Consider the following 22,167-nt stretch of genomic DNA (forward strand, 5'->3'; position numbering starts at 1 on the left):
TAGCGTTTCCTGGAGTGATCATCCTTCTCCAGTCATGTCTGCATGCCTGTGGATGTGATCTTGCATGCATTGTGCATTTAAAAACTCCTCCAGGTTCTCTGTACGTACTGAGATGAGTTTTTCTTCCTCCTCTCCCTCTCGCTCCCTTCTCTCTCTCTCCGCCTTTCTCATTCTATCTCTCCCTCAGCCTCTCTGCTAAGGTCCCAGGATTCCCAAACTGGCCCCAAATTCTCTTATGTAGTAGAAGACATGAATGACCTTTAACCTTTGATCCCCGGCCTTAGCTTCTGAGTGCTGGGATTACAGGACTGCACCCATTTTGAGTGATGCTCGGGGTGGAACCCAGGGCCTTGAGCTTGCTAGGCGAGCAGTCTCCCATTGGTCTATAATCCTTCTCCTAACCGTCTTGTGAAGGCTAGCCATCATTGCCTTGGAGTAGATCAGACCTACTGTGTGCAGGACAGATGGAAAATGTGCTTGACTTTGGGACTCATGGCCCCAGTGACCTAACTGCAGCAGGCAAATGTGACTTTGGGGTTTCTTTATTTTGATTGGATTTGTGTTTTTTTTTTTTTAAATTGTGATTTATTTACTCTATAAGCTTATTTATCATCACATTGATCATGTATATTATGTTTCCCAAAGGCGTTTTACCTAAGGCTACTTTGTACCCTACCTCTGCTTTAGGTCACAAACCAGATGGTGACAGCGTGCAAAGCGTATATCACTGATGGGGGAACAAACCATGTGTGGGACCAGGAGACCCCGGCCGTCCTCAAAAAGATCCAGGTTTGTAAAAGTCTTTCATTCCCATCAGGTTCTCACCTGCCAGTTCAGTGTCGTTTACTCTGCTCATTCATAAAACATGGCTCACTGGGAAGCTGTCGTGAGTGGCGCAGCGTGAGAACATGAAAAAGGATTGTCAACGATACATCACTGCGGTGGGGCTAGAGGGCTCGGCAGTGCAGAGTGCTGTAACTCATCTGGGGGGGGGCCCAAAGCCTTTGCCCCTGTGGGCACCTGCGCATACAACCCTTCCCCCTCCCCCGTAATTAAAATAAGTCTTTGATGTGTCGCAGTGGCAATGAGAGGAGCAGGTCAAAGTGGTGGAGGACTGGGGAAACTGACAGGCTCCAGCTGGTTTGTCATTCCGGACTCTAACACTCGCCTCTCCTAGGGGACAGGGATGGCAGCCCTACCCCAGGCCCCTCTCTCATGCTAAGTATCTATGATCAAATTACAATAGAGAAACAGGAAGCTGAGCCTCGAATCCTAGAACTGGACAAACTGGGCTAAGGGTGTAGTTAGCTCAGCCTGCCCGAGTCTCTGTGTCCCATCTCAGACACCACAGAAAAGGAGGCTCGGAGGCACACACCTGTGCCCCCAGCACTGGGCTGGTAGAGATGGAAGGATGGGGAATTCCAGGTCAGCCTTGGCTACACAGGGAGTTTGAGACCAGCCTGGGCTACATGAGATCCTGTCTCACACAACAAAAGGTAGAGAAATCAGAGGACTCTCCTGCAGTTACCCGGAGAGGTTGCAAGCACCTCCACTACCCACATATAGCCCAGGCAGAGTTATTACCCTTCATACAGACACAGATTGTTTTTCTGCTGTCGAGAGCACTAATCGACAAAGAAAAGAATCGTCAAACACCGAGCCCTCATAAGAAAGCTGAGAAGCAGATCGGCTCGCAGTAACTTACAAAAGGACAGGGCCTAAGATGCCTACAGCGACAGGAGGATGCCTTCGGGTGACCTGAAAGTCCACACAGCTTTCACCGTTTGACAGCAGAACATGCGTTTTGGAAGAAGCTTTGAAATGTGTCCAGAGAATACCCTTAAAACGCGGCGAAGAATAAAATAAAAAAATAAATAAAAGAAGTCACCCCTGCGAGGGCAAGATCGTTTATCAGAAGGGATGAGCCGAGCCAGTTGAAACAGTGTCAGACTAAGCCAGAAAAAAAATTCTCAGAAAAATGGGAATGCTCCTGAGCCAGTGCTGAGGGCAAGGACAGCCTAGAAACAGCTGAATGACTGTCTGATTGGTCAGTGTCCTATTGCTGTGAAGAGACACCATGGTAAAGGAGAACATTTAATTGGGGCTGACTTACAGGTTCAGTGGTTTAGTCCATAATTGTCATGGCGGGAAGCATGGTGGCTTGCAGGCAGACATGGTGCTGGAGAAGGAGCTAGGGAATCAGCAGGCAGCAGGAAGAGAATAGCGCTTCTGAGACCTTAAAGTCAACTGATGCACCTATTTCAACAAAGCCACGCCCACGCCAAGGCCACACCTCCTAATGCAGCCCCCTAAGCATTCAGGTGTAAGTCTTTCGGAGGCCATTCTTAGTCAAAGCACCACACTCACTGAAAAACTTTGCTGTGTGTGTATTTAAAAAATAAAATTAGCTGAGAAACAGGGTGCATACCTTTAATCCCAGCATTCAGGAGGCAGAGGCAGATGGATTTCTCTGAATTTGAGGCCAACCTGGTCTACATAGCAAGTTAGTCTAGGTCAACCAGGGCTATGTAGTAAGACCTTGCCTTAAGAAAACAAGTTATCGGGCTGGAAAGATGGCTCAGAGGTTAAGAGCATTGCCTGCTCTTCCAAAGATCCTGAGTTCAATTCCCAGCAACCACATGGTGGCTTACAACTATCTGTAATGAGGTCTGGTGCCCTCTTCTGGCCTGCAGGCATACACACAGAGAGAATATTGTAGACTAAATAAATAAATATTGAAAAAAAAAAAGAAAACAAGTTATCAACGAAAAGTCTTCATGTTGTGTGTTCACGGATGTAACAAATGCAGGTGCTGACTACGTGGGGATGCATGCGTGGAATACTCAGGAGGCTGAGTCAGGCAGACCACAAATTTGAAGCCAGACTGGGCTATATAGTGAGAGACTGTCAGAAACAACAAAAACTAGCATGCTGGTACAAATATAGATGCCAGCTGAATACCGATATCGTCAGGGAAAATTTCCAAGCCTCTGGGGGATTCTTAGGATTTTTTTCTTTTTCTTATATTTCCTGAGAATTTTATACGTGTTTACAATGAAATATGATGGCATCTGCTCACCCCCTCCCCCGTTTCCCCTCCAACCTCCTGTCTATTCCCTCCAGCATGTCTCCTCTCAACTTCCTGTGTTTTGTTTTTGTTTGTGACTCACTGAGTTCAGTCAGTGCAGCCCATGTGTGTGGGGGTGTGTGGTATGGGTCTCCCAGTAGTGTGAAAACCCTACTTGTGGCCACACCCTTCTCAAACAATGAATCCCCGTCCCCCTATAAACTGTCAGTTGCTCTTCTAAGGGGTGGGGCCTGGAGCTTCCCCACCGTTTGATGCCTGAATTTTAACTGGCTTGATCTATTTCTTTTTCTTTTGGTTTTTCAAGACACGGTTTCTCTGTGTAACAGTCGTAGCTGTCCTGGAATTCACGTTGTAGACCAGGCTGGCCTCGAACTCACAGAGCTATGGGTGTCCCCTGTAGAGCTGAGCACCCAGACTCTTCCCTCAGCATTCTGGTCCTGCTGCAGCTCCCCACTGACCGCTGCCCAGTGCACAGACAAGCTGCTGTGGCCCGCATGAGAGAGGCACGTGCCCATGAGTATCAATACGAAGAATCAGAAGGCTGTTCACCCACACGAGCCTTTCACTTAATTAGCTGTGAAAGAATAAAACCTGCTGGGCGGTGGTGGTGCACACCTTTAATCCCAGCACTCGGGAGGCAGAGGCAGGTGGATCTCTGTGAGTTCAAGGCCAGCCTGGTCTATAAGAGCTAGTTCCAGGACAGGAACCAAAAAGCTACAGAGAAACCCTGTCCCAAAAAAAAAAAATAGAATAAAACCTAATGACATGCTTTAGTGCGGGGTGAGTTGAGAGGAAATAGTGGAAAAGGAGCGATGAGGGTAGAATGTGTCTCCATTTTTTTTTTTTTTGAACTCTCTAATTGTTTAGAATTTCGTTGCGTTGTATAGTCTTTGAGTCTGGATAATTTTGGTGTGTGATTTTTTTCTTTTGTATTTCAATTTGCAACCTTTTTTTTTTTTTTAAAAAAAAACAAAGTTTAAAATAAAAACGAAGCATTTAAAATGTGATGTGGTTGTCCATAGGCTTTGCTCTCCAGGCGCAGAATGAGAACGTCTGCCGTCTTCTGCTCACAGTGCCAGCCTTTGTCTGCGGGGCTGATGGGCCAGTGTGGCCAGGCTGGCACCAACCTGTCAGCCACCACCTCACGCTTTTTCTCCCTCTCGCTTTCCCATTCTCTTGTAGGACTGCATTTTTCTCTTCAAGGAGTATCAGACATCCTTTCACAAGACAAGGAAGCAGATTTTAGAGTCCTCAGGGGAGAAGTCTTTCGAGGTTTCAGAGATGTATATATTTGGGAAATTTGAAGCCTTCTGTAAGAGGCTGGAGAAGGTAAGCCTTCTGTAGTCACAGGACCCCACTCCCACCTGCACAGGGCTGGTGTTTTGGGGTTTCAGGCAGAGTGGCTGAGGATCATTGTTTCGGGTCTCTTCCTGGCGTTGATCCAACTTGTCCAATTAAATTAAGTTACCCATCTATCACTGCATTTGTTTGAACTGATCTTTTTTCCTCCCATCCCGAGCTAGTATTGCCTTGTGCCAGCCAAAGGCTATTGTGAACTTCCACCTCTCCCAAGACCTCAATTCTTCTTACACAGATAGGTCCTGAACGTGAAGGATGTGCCTTTGACCACAATATTAAGCCGAGAAAACGTGTGCAGTTGGCAAGCCCTGTAAACATGCAGGATCTGAATGTGTAGACACCAGTCTTTCAGGACCAATATGCACCATGTAGTAGTTCTGAAGGGTGTGTACGGGACCGGTGTGAATGGGAGCGGTGTGTATGGGACCAATGTGAATGGGAATGGTGTGAATGGGAAGGGTGTGTATGGGAACGGTGTGTATAGGGAGCCTTTGCTGGGCAGACAGCTGCTGGAAACCCCTCACCTCTGACTTTAGTTATTTAGGCCTGAGGAGGGATGGTGTTCCTTAGAAGACTATCAGGAACCCACACTAAGAGTTCCCAGTTGTCAGTCATTCTGGGGATCTATACAGGAACTGGAGAGATGGTTCTGGTGATGCGCTTTCAGAGCCCTGTAAGGGCCTGGGTGAGGATACCCAGCAGCCCTGTAAATGGTTATGCATGGTGGTGCTGGCCTCTAACTCCAGTGCTGGTGGGGCAGAGAGAGGTGGATTCCTGGAGCTCAGCGGCCGGCCAGCCACCCAGTGGAGCTCCAGGTTCAATGAGAGACCCTGTTAAAAAAAAAGAAGTCAGAGGGCCTGGAGGGATACCTCAGGTTAAGGGCACACACTGTTTGGTTAACAGCCAGCCCTCATAACTTCTTGTAGCTCCAGCTCTATGGGGTCTCATGCCTTCTTATGACCTCTGGGGGAAATTGCAGTCACACACACACACACACACACACACACACATAATTAAAAAATAAATTAAATCTTATGATTATACAGAGAAATAGATGTAACTGAAGATAAAATGAATTAAGCTAACCACATGAAGACACATACTGTATGTTTTTTCTTATCATGTCCTACTTTCTGGCTATTGTAGCTGGGTGGTAGGGGAGAGTCAGTGTCTTAGAGGTCAGAATAACATCAGGTTAGTCATGTTGACTTCCTGTCTTGGCTTTTGTTTCACACAGTAGGCCTGTAGAATTTTGATATTAGGAGGCAGTCCAGTCATTTCTCGTGTTTATACAGCTCCTGTAACATAAATTTCAGGTGGTTGCATCTCTGAGACAATGGCTTATGGAAAAAGTACGGTGACACTAGTTGTCACCCTGACAAGGCCGTGTCTGGGTGAGGCACACAAGGACTGTCTGTGTGGTGTAGTGAGAATGCATGAGAATCTGCCGTGTCAAAGAACCAGCAGTATTGTCTTCATGGGACGCGGTATTTGGAGGACATGCTGAGGAGAGGCACATTTCCTTTCCCGCCACTGATTAACAAAAATAATCTCTCCGTGGAGAGTTCTGAGCTGGATTACTGAAAGCAGGGATTCAGAGCAGGAATCACTCAAGGCAAAGAACTGCATAATTTGTAGATATGAGGGTTTATTGTTTTAGGTTGCTTTCCCTGGATGAGTGTTTTGCTTATATGCACGTGTACCGCGTGTGTGGGTACCCTGTGCATGCCTGGTGCCCTCAGAGGTCAGAGGAAGCTGCCAGATACCCCAAGAACTGGAATCTTAAATGGTTGTGAACCACCATGTGGGTTCTACAAACTGCACTCAGGTCTCGTGGATTCCCAGCCTTCCCAGCTTGTCGCACACACAGAGATTTGCTCAGATTTGCTCAGATTCACTATCTGCTGAGGATGCAGTCAAATTCCTCATCCTCCCACCATTTCCTTTCAAGTGTTGGGATACAGGTGCAGGATAGCAGCATTTTTTGTTTGTTTGTTTGTTTTTAAGTCAATGATCCATTAAAAAGTCTATGCCAGAGAAAGGGGCCCAGAAGCCCAGTTCTAACCATCTAGCATTTCCATGTGAAGATTACAGAAATGATAACCATTGTGCAAACGCACTCAGCCCAGAAGCCCAGTTCTAACCATCTAGCATTTCCATGTGAAGATTACAGAAATGATAACCATTGTGCAAACGCACTCAGCCCAGAAGCCCAGTTCTAACCATCTAGCATTTCCATGTGAAGATTACAGAAATGATAACCATTGTGCAAACGCACTCAGCCCAGAAGCCCAGTTCTAACCATCTAGCATTTCCATGTGAAGATTACAGAAATGATAACCATTGTGCAGACGTACACAGCCCTGAGCAACTCTACGATCGAAGGAATAGATATCATGGCGATAAAATTCAAAAACATCTATCAAGGGATTAAGAAAAACCAGTATGACATCCTGGATCCACGAAGAACAGAATTTGACACAGATTTCTCGGATTTTATGTCAAAAATCAATACTTTAGAGGTAAGTAGTTACACAAGTTTGCACTGAGAAAAATGGAAGCATAGCTGGGGGTGCCTCTCGGTGCTGTTAGTGCAAATACCCACATGGAGAGCAATGCTCATGTGTTTACTCTTTTCAAAAAATTTATTTTCTTTCATTTGTATGGTTGTTTTGTTCGCACGCATGTCTGTATATCACATGTGTGCCCAGTGCCCTCAAAAGAGGGTATTAGATTCCCTGGAACTGGAGTTAGAGTAGACTGAGCCACTCACTATGTGTGGGTGTCTCCTTTTCCTCTGGGTTGTTGGCTGCTGGCCTGTGAGGGTGAAGGGAGCAGAAGCGGTGAGCAGGGCCTGATGGCTGTATGACAGAAAGAATTCAGAGAGACAGTTCGTTTTATTGCTCCAGGGGAAAAGTATATAAGGGTTCCTAGGTCACTGGCCGGAAGAGCTGATTGGTTATTCCACAGCACCTAATTAGCATATGGGCGGGAGGAAAGAGCAGGGTTTATAGGGGGCTGTGTGCAGGGTCATCCTCCAAATAAGTTCAGGCGGAGAAGAGGAAGCCCCACTGAGAAAGGGAGTCCTCCATTTTGTGCTGATCTCAGAGAACTATCCAGCATGGTGGACTGTGACCTTAATGGCAGGGATCCCCAACACATGTGGGTGCTGGGAATTCCAGGTCCTCTGGAATAGCAGCCAGTGCTCTTAACTGCTGAGCTGTCTCTCTACCCACACATATTCACTATTTATTATATTCCCATTCCAAGCTGCTTTAAAAATGTGCAGGGTGAATGATTTTTAAAGTAACCTACAAAACGTTTTCCACTTTTATGTGTATGTGAGCACACACACACACACATGGGTTTGTGGGATCATGTGTATGTATGTATTTAATGTGCAAGGTGTGGAGTCCAGGGGACAACTTCAGGTGTCTTTTACCTTTGATTTGAGATAGGACCTGCCATTAGCCTGGAAATTCACCATGTAGAACAAGCTAGCTGGCCCACTTGTTTCTGTGATCTTGGGTTATTCCTGAGATTGCAGCCATACAGTATCATTCCTTGCTTTTTATGTAGGCTCCGGGGATCTGTCTTTCTTAGGGTTCTATTGCTGTGAAGAGACACCATGACCACAGTTACTCTTTTTTTCTTTGGTTTGTCAAGATAGGGTTTCTCTGTGTAGCTTCAGAACTTGTCTTGGAACTAGCTCTGTAGTCCAGGCTGGCCTCAAACTCACAGAGATCCACCTGCCTCTGCCTCCCAAGTTCTGGGATTAAAGGCGTGCGCCACCACTGCCCGGCTGACCATGGTTACTCTAATAAAGGAAAATATTTAACCAGGGCTTATAGGTTCAAAGGCTTAGTTCATTATTGCTATGGTGGGAAGCATGGCAGTGGGCAGGCAGACATGGTGCTAGAGAAGAAGCCTAGAGTTCTATGTCTGCATTCACAGGCAGCAGGAAGAGAGTGTGATAGTGGGCCTGGCTTGAGCCTCTAAAACTTTAGTGCCCACCCCCAGTGACACACTTCCAATGATGCCACTCCCTGTGAGTCTAGAGGGAGCATTTTTATGCAGACCACCACGGAATCTGAACATCTTCATGTTTGCAACCCATGTGTTTCACTCATCATATTTTCCAGCCTTTCAGCTTTTTTGCCTTGTGAAAAATGAGATACCCAATGAGAGACATACACAATAACCAAACATCCAAAGGATATGTTAAACATTGGTATAAATTCCTTTACCCGGTGAGTTTTCTCACTGGCCTCCCTTTCCAATTCCTGAAATTAAGTTTTTTTTTTTTATGTGAAAGTGAAGGAAAAATAAGATTTTTGTCTCATTTTAAAAAATCTTTTAAATTTTATTACATGTAATTTTCTGTATTAATAAGACAGTTCCTAAAATGTTACCACTCCTACTATCTCTCCGATAGTCAAGATAGGCCTTGAACTTGTGCTCTTTCTCCATTAGCCTGCAGTGTAACTAAGATTATAGCCCCACATCATCAGGCCTGAAAAGTTAGCTTAGTTTTTCGCTTCCCTTTCATTTTTTTTTTTTGAAAATTAGATTCTGATATCAAGATGTATTCCCATTATTGCTTTTCATTTTGGCTAGTTGAGTTGGATGGAGTTTACTTCCAAAATACATTGGGAGTTAAATATTCATGGCAGCAGGAATTAAAATTTTTGTTCTCTGAGAACTTTATGATTTATTAATGAAGCTTATATATTATGAAAGGAGTAAATTCCAGCTTTCAATAAAGTTAGTGTCCATATGATTTCCTGCTCGGCAGGCACTGTACCACTGAGCTACATTCCAGCCCTTCAGTTTTTTTGAGACGGCATCTCTGTACATAGTACAGGCTGACCTCAGCTTTTGCAGGTTTCCTGCCTCTGTCTCCTGCGTGCTAGGATTACAGGTGTGTGCCGTCAAACCCGGCTCATACAAGCCCTTTGGTAGTTATCAATAGTTAACTTGATTGTAATGTCAGTGTTTGAACTTCCCTTACCAGTGTCTGACTGCCTTGTGGGTGTGACCCATTTGACCACCGATACCAATACCTTTCACGTGGAAAATGCATTGGCAAGGAGCCGGTTTAGTTCCATCTCTCAGGGCCAAGAGCTTGAAGCCCATTGCTGGGGATGGTGGGAGTCTTGGAGGATCATCTTCTGCCCCCTGTTCCCACCGGGCCACAGCAGCCAGGTTTCCTAGGGCGGTAGTGTGGCAGCTCACATCTTCTGACCCAGGCTTGGAAATGACAAACTTCCCAAGGGAAAACATTTAGCTGGGAGCCCTCACACCTTTATACATCCCCTCGATCAGAATATCCAACCACAAGCTGCAAATGCAAGCAAACCACACAAGGTCCTTTCATTTTCCTAGCAGGCACAGGGATAGACTAAAAAGAAGGTGAGTTTAGCCTTAATATTCTGTGACTGCTCCAAGCTATTCGGAGTGTCATAATTTTTACATGCCGTTAATGTCTAACTCACGAAGGAAGTATTTTATATGATCTGGGGGGAGGGGGTACTGAGTCTTTGCCATGCAGTGTGCACTCTATATTTACCTACATCTCACTTCTAAGTGGTGACATTCGGTAGCCATGTGGCATGTGGCCATCACAGGGATCTTGTATATCACTAGGACCTCAGGAGGTAGCTGTGTCTGAGTCTTTAGAAATGTTGTTAATTATCGAACAAAACTAACCTCCTTTGTGTAGACATAACTTGAACATCGCCCTTTTATTTTAGATACAGATACAGGCGTTTATGAACAGTACCTTCGGAAAGATCTTGTCTTCCCAGCAGGCGCTGCAGCTGCTTCAGAGGTATTTATTACAGAGGTGGAAGGAGGGTGGGTCCTCGGAAGGCACAGTTTCTGACAGCTCAGGTGGTTAAGTGCTTGCTTTGTGATGGGGAGGACCTGAGTTCAATTCCCAGAACCCACATAAAAAGAGGAGAAAGCAAGAAGAAAGCCGGGTGTGGTAGGGCAGGTTTGTAGCCCACCATTCCTGAGGAGGCAAAGGCAAGAGGATCCCTGGGGCTCGGTGACCATGCAGTTTAGCTGAATCGGTCAGTTCAAGGCCAGTAAGAGGCCCTGTCTCAAAAAAGAGATAAGGGCAGATGTACCTGAGGAATGACCTCTGGGGTTGTACCCTGGGCTCCACACATGCATACACATGCGCATGTATACCTGCACACACACACGTCTGTACACATGTACCTGCACTCACATATGAATTCACACATATGTATTCCTACACACACATAACTGCACACATGCACCTGTACTCATATATGCACCCGCACATACATGTACCTTCACAATACACATCTGTACACATACACCTGCACTCACATATGAACTCACACATACATATACCTGCACACACATCTGTACACATGCACGTGCACTCACATATGAACTCACACATATATGTACCTGCACACACATAACTGCACACATGCACCTGCACTCACATATGCACTTGCACATACATGTAACTGCACACACACATCTGTACACATGCACCTGCACCCACACATACTGTAACTGTACACATATAATTGCACACACACATCTGCACACACATGAACACACACACAGCAAAAAAAAAAAAAACCTGCCCACAATTTCAAATTAGAAACCTCTTCTTTTTTTTTATTTTTGGTTTTTCGAGACTGGGTTTCTCTGTGGCTTTGGAGCCTGTCCTGGAACTAGCTCTTGTAGACCAGGCTGGTCTCGAACTCACAGAGATCCACCTGCCTCTGCCTCCCGAGTGCTGGGATTAAAGGCATGTGCCACCACCGCCCGGCAGAAACCTCTTCTTTATAAACCTTAAAAGCTATAAGCATTAACTTGTCATTACCACTAATTAGATTTTTGGAATACAGAGCATTATTTTTCTTACCATTTTAGATTTTTTTTCCTGAAACAAGCACAACTATAGTCCAGGCCGGCCTCGGGTTTGCTCTGTGGCCAAGGAAGACCTTTAATTTCCTGCTCCTCCTGCCTCCCTCTCCCAGGTGCTGGGAGGACAGGTGTGTACTGGATGCTCCTCTGGATTCAGAAATAATAACAAAGTCTTTCATAAGAAAGTCTCACATGGCTTCCTAGCCCCAGCCATGTAATATCCTTCATTTTAATTTCATAGTTATTATTGGAGAGGGAATAACTAATGTTTAATTTTACTTGGAGAAAGAATTTCCAAAGAACACGATTGCATATTGTCATAGTTAACTTCAGCTGTCAACTTGAAACAAAGTCAAGAGGGAGCCTCAGCTGAGGAACGGCCTCTTTCAGACTGACCCGTGGCCATGTGTGTGTGGGGGGGCATTTTTCGTAATTGCGAATTGATGTGGGCAGGCTTAGCCCACTGTGGGTGGCACCATTCCTAGGCGGATGGGTCTGGGCTGTGTAGGAAAGGTAGCTGCTGGGAGTCTGGAAGAAGCCAGCTCCCGCTTCAGTTCCTGCCTCCACGTTCCTTCCTTGAGTTCCTATCCCTACTTCCCTCCGTGATGGATCGGGACCTGAGAGCTGCAAGCTGACATCAACCCTTTCCTCCCCAAGTTTCTTGTGGTGTTTACCTCAGCAAGAGAAGCAAACTAGAACAGATATATTTGATTGGTTGATATACACAGGAAACATGGTCAACACAGTTGAGAAAGTAACGCCTTTCACCTGGGATAGTTACCCCATCCCCAGGCTGTTTATGGCAAGAGCACTTGAAATATGCTCCCCCGGTCTCGTTTCTCCTCTGTTCCCATTGGCAGTGCTTCCCATGGATGGCGGAAGTCAAGACTAGAGAGTTGGACTAGAGGCCGTGTGTGTGTGTGTGTGTGTGTGTGTGTGTGTGTATGAGACAGAAACAAACAGAGACATACATACATGTAGACACACACACACACACCACATCCATACACACAGAGATAAGAGAAGACCCACGTCAGAGGCCGCTTTATAAATTCTTTCCTGTGAGTCAGGGCATCTGATTTTCTGGTGGGTTTGCTGTAGTTCCACATCTCTGTGATAGCCATGATCTCCCAGGAGACGGCCACAGGATTCAAAGCAGGCATGAAATGATTCTGACAAGTGACAGGGCGGGTAGCATTTTAATGGTGCCCTCCCCGCCCCTGTTTGTCTCCCGTTGCCCTCTCTACCTATAATAGGTTATTGGTCAGTTCATTCTGTTATCAGAACAGTGTGGTCCTGGTTCCTCCCAGGCGTCTTTTAGTCTCTGAGTAGATGTGTGATATTGACTGACAGCCCATTATTGCAGCACCTGCCTTTCTGAGTGGTAGCTGCAGGGCCCAGGAAAGCTGAGTGCGCCTGCCTTGTTGGCTGTTACATATCTGGGAAAATGCACAGGGCCTGGAATAGACGTTTATCAAATGATAGAGCAGATGTTTAGTGCCCCCGCCATTCTGTAATACGTTTCTCATTTCCCTTTTAATTACCCGGTTTCAATTACTTTTAGGTTTCAGAAGCTGAACATTCCCTGCCTTCAACTGGAAATCAATCACACAATTGAGCGGATTCTTCAGTGTTATGTGGCTGAACTTGAAGCTACCAAGAAGGTAAGTCTCCTGCATATCCACAGAAGAATGGGTTAGTATGGGGCGGGAGGCTCTGAAAACCTTCACCGTTGCCAGGGTGTTCAACACATTCCTCCCGGAGGCTCCCCTCTGAGTGTGAGGGTCTCCATGGTAAGTCCTGGGATTGCCAGATCCACCCCTGTTTGCTGTTATAAACTTTGCTTTTGTTCCAGTCTTCTCGAGATTATATAGCAGAGCCCAGTTAGGTCAGGTGTTTGTTTGTTTGTTTGTTTGTTTGTTTTTGCACAGAGAAATGCAGGTGCTGGACTATACCAGATACAATGTAGCTACGAGTCTTAGGAATCTTGCCTTGAAACATCAGATGAGGATAAAAAAGAATACATGCTTCATGCTTGTTAACTATGTCTGCATTCCTGTCACCGAGATTCTGTGCGAAGTATTTACAGGGGGATGATTCATGCTGGACTGTGTTTCAGCCTGCGGTAGTGGAGTGGCTCTGTGTGGCTATTCACATGGGGTGTAGACCTGAGGCTATTCACATGGGGTGTAGACCTGAGGCTATTCACATGGGGTGTAGACCTGAGGCTATTCACATGGGGTGTAGACCTGAGGCTATTCTCATGGGGTGTAGACCTGAGGCTATTCACATGGCTGCCAGCCAGACCGAATCAGTGGGTATAACTTCCAGGGTTCCACCCCCTTTCAGTTTATTTCCCCCTCCTAAAGATTCCACAACTTTTCCAAACAGCACAACCATTGGGGTAGTCAGACCTTCCAAATGAGGTAAGGGGCTGGGGTGACAGCCCCATAAGTAAAGAGCTTGCCGTACAAGCCTGAGGACCTGAGTTCGGATCCCCAGCACCCAGATACTAAAAGCTGTGGCATGCCCCTGTCACCCCCATGCTGCATTGGTGAGGGCAGGTGGCTCCTGGGGCTTGCTGGAAGCCAGCCTCGGCCACTCAATGAGACATGATTGTTTCTGAGCCTCAGATCATTGGTTCTGAAGCTTATTTGCATATTTATTGGCTAACTCTTGGGCACCCAACCTGTGAATCATGGTGAAACCACCTATTCAAATGTAGCTGTAAGTTTTCGTTGCCTTCTCCACTGTGTTGAATTCAAACATTAACATTATATATTTTTTAATTACAGCTTTATCATTCTCAGAAAGATGACCCCCCTCTCGCTCGCAACATGCCCCCCATATCAGGAAAAATTCTTTGGGTGAGGCAGCTCTACCGCCGGATAAATGAGCCCATCAACTATTTCTTTGTAAGCCAATCATACAGTTTCTATGTGAATCATGGTGGTGTAGAAATGAAATTACATTACAAATTCATCCTGCCCTCAAATATTGATGCCAACCAAGTAGTCAGGACCAATGCTTTTACCGAGAAAAAAAAATTAGCTTATAAACATGCCAGAGAGAGACGAAGTCAATCTTGTCATGTTCAGCGGACCAACCAGTTCAATTATAGTTGGCAAATCTTATGTCTTTTAATAACTGAAAACACTTTATAAGGGCTCTTAAAAATAATTGTTTTTAAAGACGCAGGGTGTGAGCTGTGTCCTGACTCTTATTTGCATGTGCGGATGGATAGGTGTTGATGTATATTTAATGAAAGCCGAGATGGGATGCCGAGTGCATTCCTCTTTGAAGAACCGAGCCCCAGGCAGGACACGGCAGTATATGCAGAATGAGATTATTTGATTTCTGAAGTGAAGCGCAGGGTCCTTGTAGATCCTGCAAGCATTCTGGGAATGCCACTTGGTCTTTTCTTTGTCGTTTTGTTTTTATTTGTTTAAGAGAGTACCCGAATAGAGTCTGAACAGAGAACAAAATAACCGCAGGACCACATCCTTCAAGTAATTTTGTTTCCGGGCATTACTACATGTGCAGCTCCTGCTGTTGCCTTGCTTCATTAGTCTGCATATTTGCAAATATTTAAACTGGGAGTGGAGAGATACTATTTTTGCAAAAGACCCAAGTTTAGTTTCCAGCCCCCATGCTGGGTGGCTCATAATCGCCTGTAATTCCAGCTCCAAGGACTCTGATGCCCTCTTCTGGTCTCTGTATGCACCTGCACGCATGTGCATGTGTCCTCACACAGACACCTAAGAAACAATTTAAAAAAAAAAAAAAAAAAAAATCTTACGGAGCTGGAAGAATGGCTCAGTGGTTAAGAGCACTGTTTGCTCTTCCAAAGGTCCTGAGTTCAATTCCCGGCAACCACATGGTGGCTCACAACCATCCGTAAGGAGAGCTGGTGCCCTCTTCTGGCCTGCAGGCACACATGCAGACAGAATACTGACAATATTGTGTACATAATAAATAAATAAATCTTTAAAAAAAATCTTAAAAGACATTTAAACCCTAACAAGAGTCTGAATTGCTGTGGTAGGAGGGTTGTACCTTGTCCAGGGAAATGGGGAGGGAGGAGACGCTGGAGATGAAGATCGCTGCTACCTCTGGCTGGTTGTGGGCTGGCAGGATTCTTCTTCAGTCCTTTCTTTCCAGGGTACCGCCCCTCTCCAGCTCCCAGGGCCTTCCTCATTGCCTTGCACTCTACGGCATCTAAAAGGCTGCCGTGACTATTGGATGTCAGGATAAGCAGATTTTTTTTTTTTTTGGAATAAAGTCTGCAATTTTTTTTAAACATAATTTTCTCTCCCTACCCCCCAGAAAAACTCAGAAATCTTGTCAAGAGCAGAGGGTAAAGCCGTCATCCGCCAGTATAACAAGATCTCATACGTGCTGGTGGAATTCGAGGTGGTCTACCAAACAGCCTGGGTCAAAGAGATTTCGCAGCTGCAGTACGGTGCGTCTAAGGCTCACAAGTGGGGCTTGGGTTTCAGATGAATTCACGGTTCTGTTGATGGTTGGCATTCCCTTTACAAACAAGCTCGTTAAAGTTTAGGTTTAGGGCTGGGAAGATGGCTCAGTTGGTAAATGCCTGAGTTTAGTCTTCAGAACTCATGTGAAAAAGCCAGGGGTGGTGGAGGGGTGGTGGGGGGTGGTAGGATCAGGCAGACCCCTAGGGCTCCCTGCAGGGAGTATAATCTAATTGGTGTGCTCCCTACTAGTGAAAGTCCCTGGCTCAGCAGGTAGAGGTCAAGTTTTCTGGAATGTTCATTGCTCTCAAGGACATCATTTGACCCTAGAAAGCACCACAGACTCATTGCAATGGGTTAATGACCAGAACTGCTCCCAAGCAAAGCCAACAGTTTAAAGTCGAAGTTTTCCATCCTAGCCCAGGCTATGGGGAATGAACGGCTCTGGATGGTTTCCCCTTGTATGGCTTGGCCGTACTTACCTGTGCTCAGGGTGATGCCTGGCCCTCCTTCTGATGGATGCTGCACAGAGCTTCTCAGATAGGGATCCATCAGTTCTCAGGTGGTCACCCTGGCCTGGAGCGGCCCCTCCTGACTGTCCTTACGGATTTATTTTACTGGTGCTGTTGATTCTTTTGTTCTGTTGTGCAAATTCAGTACAGCCTTAAGGTGGACAGATTTTATTAAATGAGTTTTGTTCTGGGATTTATCTGAGTGGACATGGGATTTCTAACCCCATTCTGAGAGGATTCCAAATATGTTGGATACAATTCTTAGCTGAGAGCCTCAGGAAAACTGACTCCTTTGAGAAACTTGCTAAGGGCTGGCAAGATGGCTCAGCTAGTGTAAAGGAGCTACACAAGCCTGGAGACCTTAGTTCAATCCCTGGCACTCACTGAAAAATAGAAGGAGAGGGATAGAGAGATGGCTCAGAGGTTAAGAGAACTGACTGCTGTTCAGAGGTCCTGAGTTCAATTCCCAGCAACCACATGATGGCTCACACCCATCTGGTGGTGACATCTGGTGCCCAGAACACTATATACATAATAAATAAATTTAAAAGAAAAAAGAAAAAAAACATAGAAGGAGAAAACTGACTCCACAAATTGTCCTCTGGGTCTCCTTCTTCCAATAACAGATTTAAAAATAAATTAAAATCATCTTTTAAAGGGAACCTCTCTCAGACTAATTTTATCTAATGAATAAAAGCCAGCGCCAGCCAACTTCAGAGGGTTTTAGGGAATGCTTTATTTTCCTAGAAGTTTAATGGTGTGGCATCCTACCAGATCACATGAGACTTGGTAGAGACTGTGATTATAATGAAATTCTGTGTTAATAAAGTTTGTTGAAATAAGACGTAATTTGAGTGAATACATATAAGCCTGTAGAAGTAATTATTTTTCATTATTATGCCTCTAGAAGTAATCCATGTTACATTAACGAATAATCTCAGGGGCCGGAGAGATGGCACAGTGGTTAAGAGCGCTGGCTGCTCTTACAGAGGACTCAAGTTCAGGTCTCAGCATGCACACAGCAGTCATCTGTAACTCTAGTTCCAGACACCCTCTTCTGGCCTCCCTGGGCACTTCTTCCATGCCCTGTAACAACACACATGCATGCAAAATACCCACACACACAAAATAAAAATAAATAAGTAATCTAAGGCCCCAAAAGAATATCAGTTCATAATAAAAGCATCTATTTACATTTTTCTGCATTTTAAAACTTGTTTGTGTCTCTGTGTGTGTGTTTTTTTGGCTGTGAAGTGAGTTCCTGGGTGGGAGCCAATGCTGTGTGGGATAGCAAGCAGGCTTCCTGTTTGGTTTGATGGATTGGGAGCTGGAGTGGAAAGTCAGTCCTTTCTTCCTCGACGTTAGTTTGGTCAGTGCATTTTATCACAGCAACAGGAAGGGAGAACAAGGTTAAGTTACAATCCATAAAAATAAGCCACAGCTACACCCTAAAACCCACTCAAAGTATAGCCGTTCATGCCCTACAGCCTGTCACTCACCCATCCCGCTTTCTCTCTCTGGATCTGAGTTGATGGCTTTGTAGGTACCGGGTCTTCATTTCTCCGAGTCTTGATGGTCTGTGTGGGAGACTCTGCCTTAGCGCTGTAGGACCCAGGACTATTACTCTGCCTTTCCGTGGTGAAGCAGAAGGGGGTGAAGGGAAATCAATGCCAGTATCGGTTCACTTGCAGCTTTGCAAGCCACGCTGTTTGTGCGACATCCGGAAACGGGGAAGTTGCTGGTTAATTTTGACCCTAAAATTTTGGAAGTTGTGCGGGAAACAAAGTGCATGATAAAGATGAAGCTGGATGTTCCAGAACAAGCGAAGAGGCTGCTGAAACTGGAAAGCAAGCTGAAGGCAGACAAACTGTATCTGCAGGTAAGACGAACAGCGTCTTTTGATGATTTCTTATTGCCTTTTTGTATGTACATGTTTGTGAGTGTGTGTATGTGTGTATGTGTGAATGTGGGTACAGGTGGGGAGACCAGAGATTCACCCCCAGTGTCCTCTTTAGCTTTCCGCCTTACCTCTGGACTCAACTTCCACGGACTGGCTAGACTGGCTGGCCAGTGAGCTCTGGGGACTCACCTGTCTCTGCTCCTCGGCACTGGGTTACAGATGAACATGGCCACACAAGCATTTTTTTCTTTTAAATGTGCCTGCCGGGAATCCAAACTCGGGTCCTCATACTGGTGTGACTTGCACTTTTTGTCCAGCCCATTCTGGTTACTTTTGAAGGAGTTTTTTGGTGCAAGAAAAATGTATCCTAGCAGGCTGTTATTTTCATTTCCGAAAGATTTACAGACCCAGGAGGTGGTGGCGCACGCCTTTAATCCCAGCACTTGGGAGGCAGGGGCAGAAGGATCTCTGTTGAATTTGAGGCCAGCCTGGTCTACAAATTGAGTTCCAGGACAGCCAGAGATACGTAGTCTGAGACCCTGTCTCAAAAAAGCTAAATCCAACCAGCCAAACAAAACATTTGTTTGCGTATTTATTTGTTGGGTTGTTTGTTGTGATGCACACACACACACACACACACACACACACGAGCATGCTTGCGTGCACACAGGCACCCATAGAGGCCACAAGGAGATGTTAGATCCCTTGGAGCTAGGGTTTCATTTGCAAGTCACTTATGAGGGGTACTGGATCAGAATCTGGATCCTCTGCAAGAGCAGTGAGTGCCCTGAACCACTGAGCCATCTCTGCAGCCCCGTCTCCTATGGAGTAAAATACCAGCTTTATACCAGCTTTATGGCAGCTTTCAAACAACATAAAGATGGGAGTCGGAAAAGAGAAAGAGAGTTCCAGAGCTCACTTGGACTTCCAGGTCCTAAGTGATGAAGCATCAGGTTTAACAACGCTTTAATTATAATTTTATGGAGCAAGAATATTAAGTTTAATATATTTAATACTGGGTGCTAATAAATATAAGTTATGAGTCAGGAGTGGCTATAAAATAACACAAATGGAAAGGATTCTCCAACATTTTAGGATAAATGAAGCATTATAATTTAAGTTCACTGATGAGTAATGTAAAATTTAAAAATATGAGCCAGGTGTGGTGGCGCATGTCTTAGCCCCAGCGTTTGGGAGGCAGAGGCAGGAGAATCTCTGTGAATTTGAGGCCAGCTTGGTCTACATGAGTTTCAGGACAGCCAGAGCAAATAGTAAGACATCATCTCAAACAAACAAACAAAACAAAACAAAAACAAAGTCACAGTCAAAAGCAGCATGAGAGAGAGTTAAGTACATTCAAGAGGCTGACAGTGATTCTCAACCTGTGGATCATGATCCCTTTGGGGGGTCACATAACAGATAGCCTATGTACCAGATATTTACATTAAGATTCATAACAGTAGCAAAATTGCAGTTATGAAGTAGCAACAAAAATAATTTCATGATTGGGGGGGAGGTCACCACAGCATAAGGAGCTATATTAAAGGGTTGCAGCGTTAGGAGGATTGAGAACCACTGGGCAGGGAAAGCTGCCCGGGTGTTCAGTGCATCCTGTCCTCACAGAGGACCACATTGGGTGACTCAAAACTGCCTGCACCTCCAGCTCCAGGTCATCAGACACCCTCTGCTGGTGGCCACAGGCACCTGCACTTGTGTGCACATGTGCGTACACAGACACATCTGTACACATGACTAATAATAAGTATATAAAAATTCTATTGAAATTTAGTGCCTGGCTTCAGAGCCATGTGAAACAGAGCAGGTAACGTCAGGTTTCTTTGAAAAGCAAGTGAAAATGGCAAGCTAGGAAATCTGTGGGCAAATATTTTGGGGGAAGCAGGAAGATATATAAATATAAAGATAAATTTTTTAATCAGCATTAGTCATAAAAAAGACCAAATACAAATCCAAGAATAAAGAACTGAATAAATATGGATTATAAGATGAATACATAGAAATTAATGGAACCACTGATGATTAAATGAGAAAAAAGGATTCTATTTGCTTGGGCACAGAGAGGATTAACTTCCTTTCATCAATAACATAATAAATCAATATAGGACTCTTCCTAGATCTCACAGGGAAGATGACAGAGAATCTGCGCTTTTCAATGTGTCTTTACATTCAAATCTTTTGGTTTAATTAAAGTTCATGTTTGGGCAAAAGGACAAGTTGACTCTTTTGGAAGGAAATAAAAAGAGTATCAGAGAATATTTCAAACTTTTATGCTGCTACAAATTATAGCAAATTAAAAGGTGGTTAAGATGTATCTTTAAGCCGGGCAGTGGTGGCGCACGCCTTTAATCCCAGCACTCGGGAGGCAGAGGCAGGCGGATCTCTGTGATGCCAAGCGCTGGGATCAAGGGTGTGTGCCACCATGCCTGGCCAGCGATGTACTTTGAAATAAAAGCATTTTACATCTTGAGGACATTCAGTAATCTACTTTTAAAGTTTGTTTCTGGTATTTTCATTGTCATGTTTGAGAATTCTATGTCTTAATCCAGTGCCACCGAGATTTATATCTCTTCTTCAGAGAGTTTCGGATCTTAGCAAACCAGGATCTAATTGTTAAAGAACTGTCTACCCCAGAGGGACATTGGCATCATGGTGACGGTGAGCTTGGCATCAAGTGCTTTGGGCACCAGGAGACTGCCACCATTTTTAACTCATGGGATCTCATTAGCGTTGGGTGACATCATGAAAGCCAAAGTTGCTTGCTGAGTGTCCCGGCTTAAGGGAATCAAGAACTCTGAAACCATTCATTAAAACTGAAGTTGCTAAAAAAACAGTCAAACAGCTTCATTCCACATCGCCCTGCAGTAAGTTACAGACCTGCCCAAACTGGTCACCGTGGGTCTCTAGAACTGTTACAGCTCGGCTCTTCTGGTTGTGTGGAGCTGTTGGATCTATTTAGATTTAAGCAGCAGGGGCTGGAGCGATGACTCTGCAGTTAAGAGCACTTGCTCTTGCAGCAGCAACCATCTGTATCCAGTCTTGGGACCCAGCACCCTCTTCTGGCCTCTCTGGGCACTGCATGCACATGGCTTACAGTCGTAATGCAAGCAAAAAACGCCTATACACATAAAGTCAAAATTAAATCTTTAAAAAAAGAAAATATTAAGAATCAATTATGACTTTAGAAGTGAGCATTTTTAAAAGGTGTGTGAGTGTGTGTATAAAAATGTGTATGTGTGTGTGTGTGTGTTGTATGTGCCACTTGTGAACATGGGGGTCCAAAGAGGCCAGAAGAGGGTGTTGGAACCCTTGGACCTGGTGTTACAGGTATTTGTGAGCCAACCAACTTGGGCACTAGAATGCAAACTCTAGTCCTTAGCTTGAGTAGCAAGCTTGTTTAACTACAAGCCATGTCTCCTGCCCCAGTAGTGTGAATATATTTTACTAAGTCAAAAGATTAGGAGCCATGGCTGGTAGCATGCCTGTAGTCCAGCACCTGGGAGGTGGAAACAGGAGGGTCAGGAGTTCAAGGCCAGCTTAGGCTACTTGAGACCCTGTCTTAAACAAACAAATAATAAAAAGGACAAAAAGATAAAAATGTATAGTAACAATACCATGAGACGATGGTTATCCAGTTTCACCAAATGAAGAGAGAAAAGCAGCGGATGTGAGAAAAACGAGAGTCTAAGGCGTGACAGGGGCACATCTGCGCTGAGAGAGGATGGACTTGTGATTGACAGCTCGTGAGAGAGTACAGCCGGCTGGTGCAAGTTCACACAAGCGGGTCTCATACTGGCAGGCCCGTGGGGAAAAGTCAGGTGCAACGAAGCCTTTCCCGGTATGAGCCAAAATGTGGTCATTGCCTCACTATGAATTAAAGTAAGCTCTGCCGATTTGCCTTTG

General features: G+C 45.1%; 1 protein-coding gene across 1 annotated transcript in view; it reads left to right on the forward strand.

Moving 5' to 3' along the window:
• The window catches only part of Dnah8 (dynein axonemal heavy chain 8), a 242,096-nt gene that overhangs the window by 28,393 nt on the left and 191,536 nt on the right, over window positions 1-22,167 (forward strand). Inside the window, 8 exon segments of the mRNA XM_050139863.1 lie at window positions 688-789; window positions 4,271-4,417; window positions 6,772-6,969; window positions 10,201-10,277; window positions 12,927-13,026; window positions 14,158-14,277; window positions 15,689-15,824; window positions 18,041-18,228. Coding sequence (XP_049995820.1) covers window positions 688-789; window positions 4,271-4,417; window positions 6,772-6,969; window positions 10,201-10,277; window positions 12,927-13,026; window positions 14,158-14,277; window positions 15,689-15,824; window positions 18,041-18,228 — 1,068 coding nt within the window.

The sequence above is a fragment of the Alexandromys fortis genome, unplaced genomic scaffold (assembly GCF_014885135.2).
Source record: "Alexandromys fortis isolate MF-2015 unplaced genomic scaffold, M_Fortis_MF-2015_v1.1 scaffold_9, whole genome shotgun sequence".
NCBI lineage: Eukaryota > Metazoa > Chordata > Mammalia > Rodentia > Cricetidae > Alexandromys > Alexandromys fortis.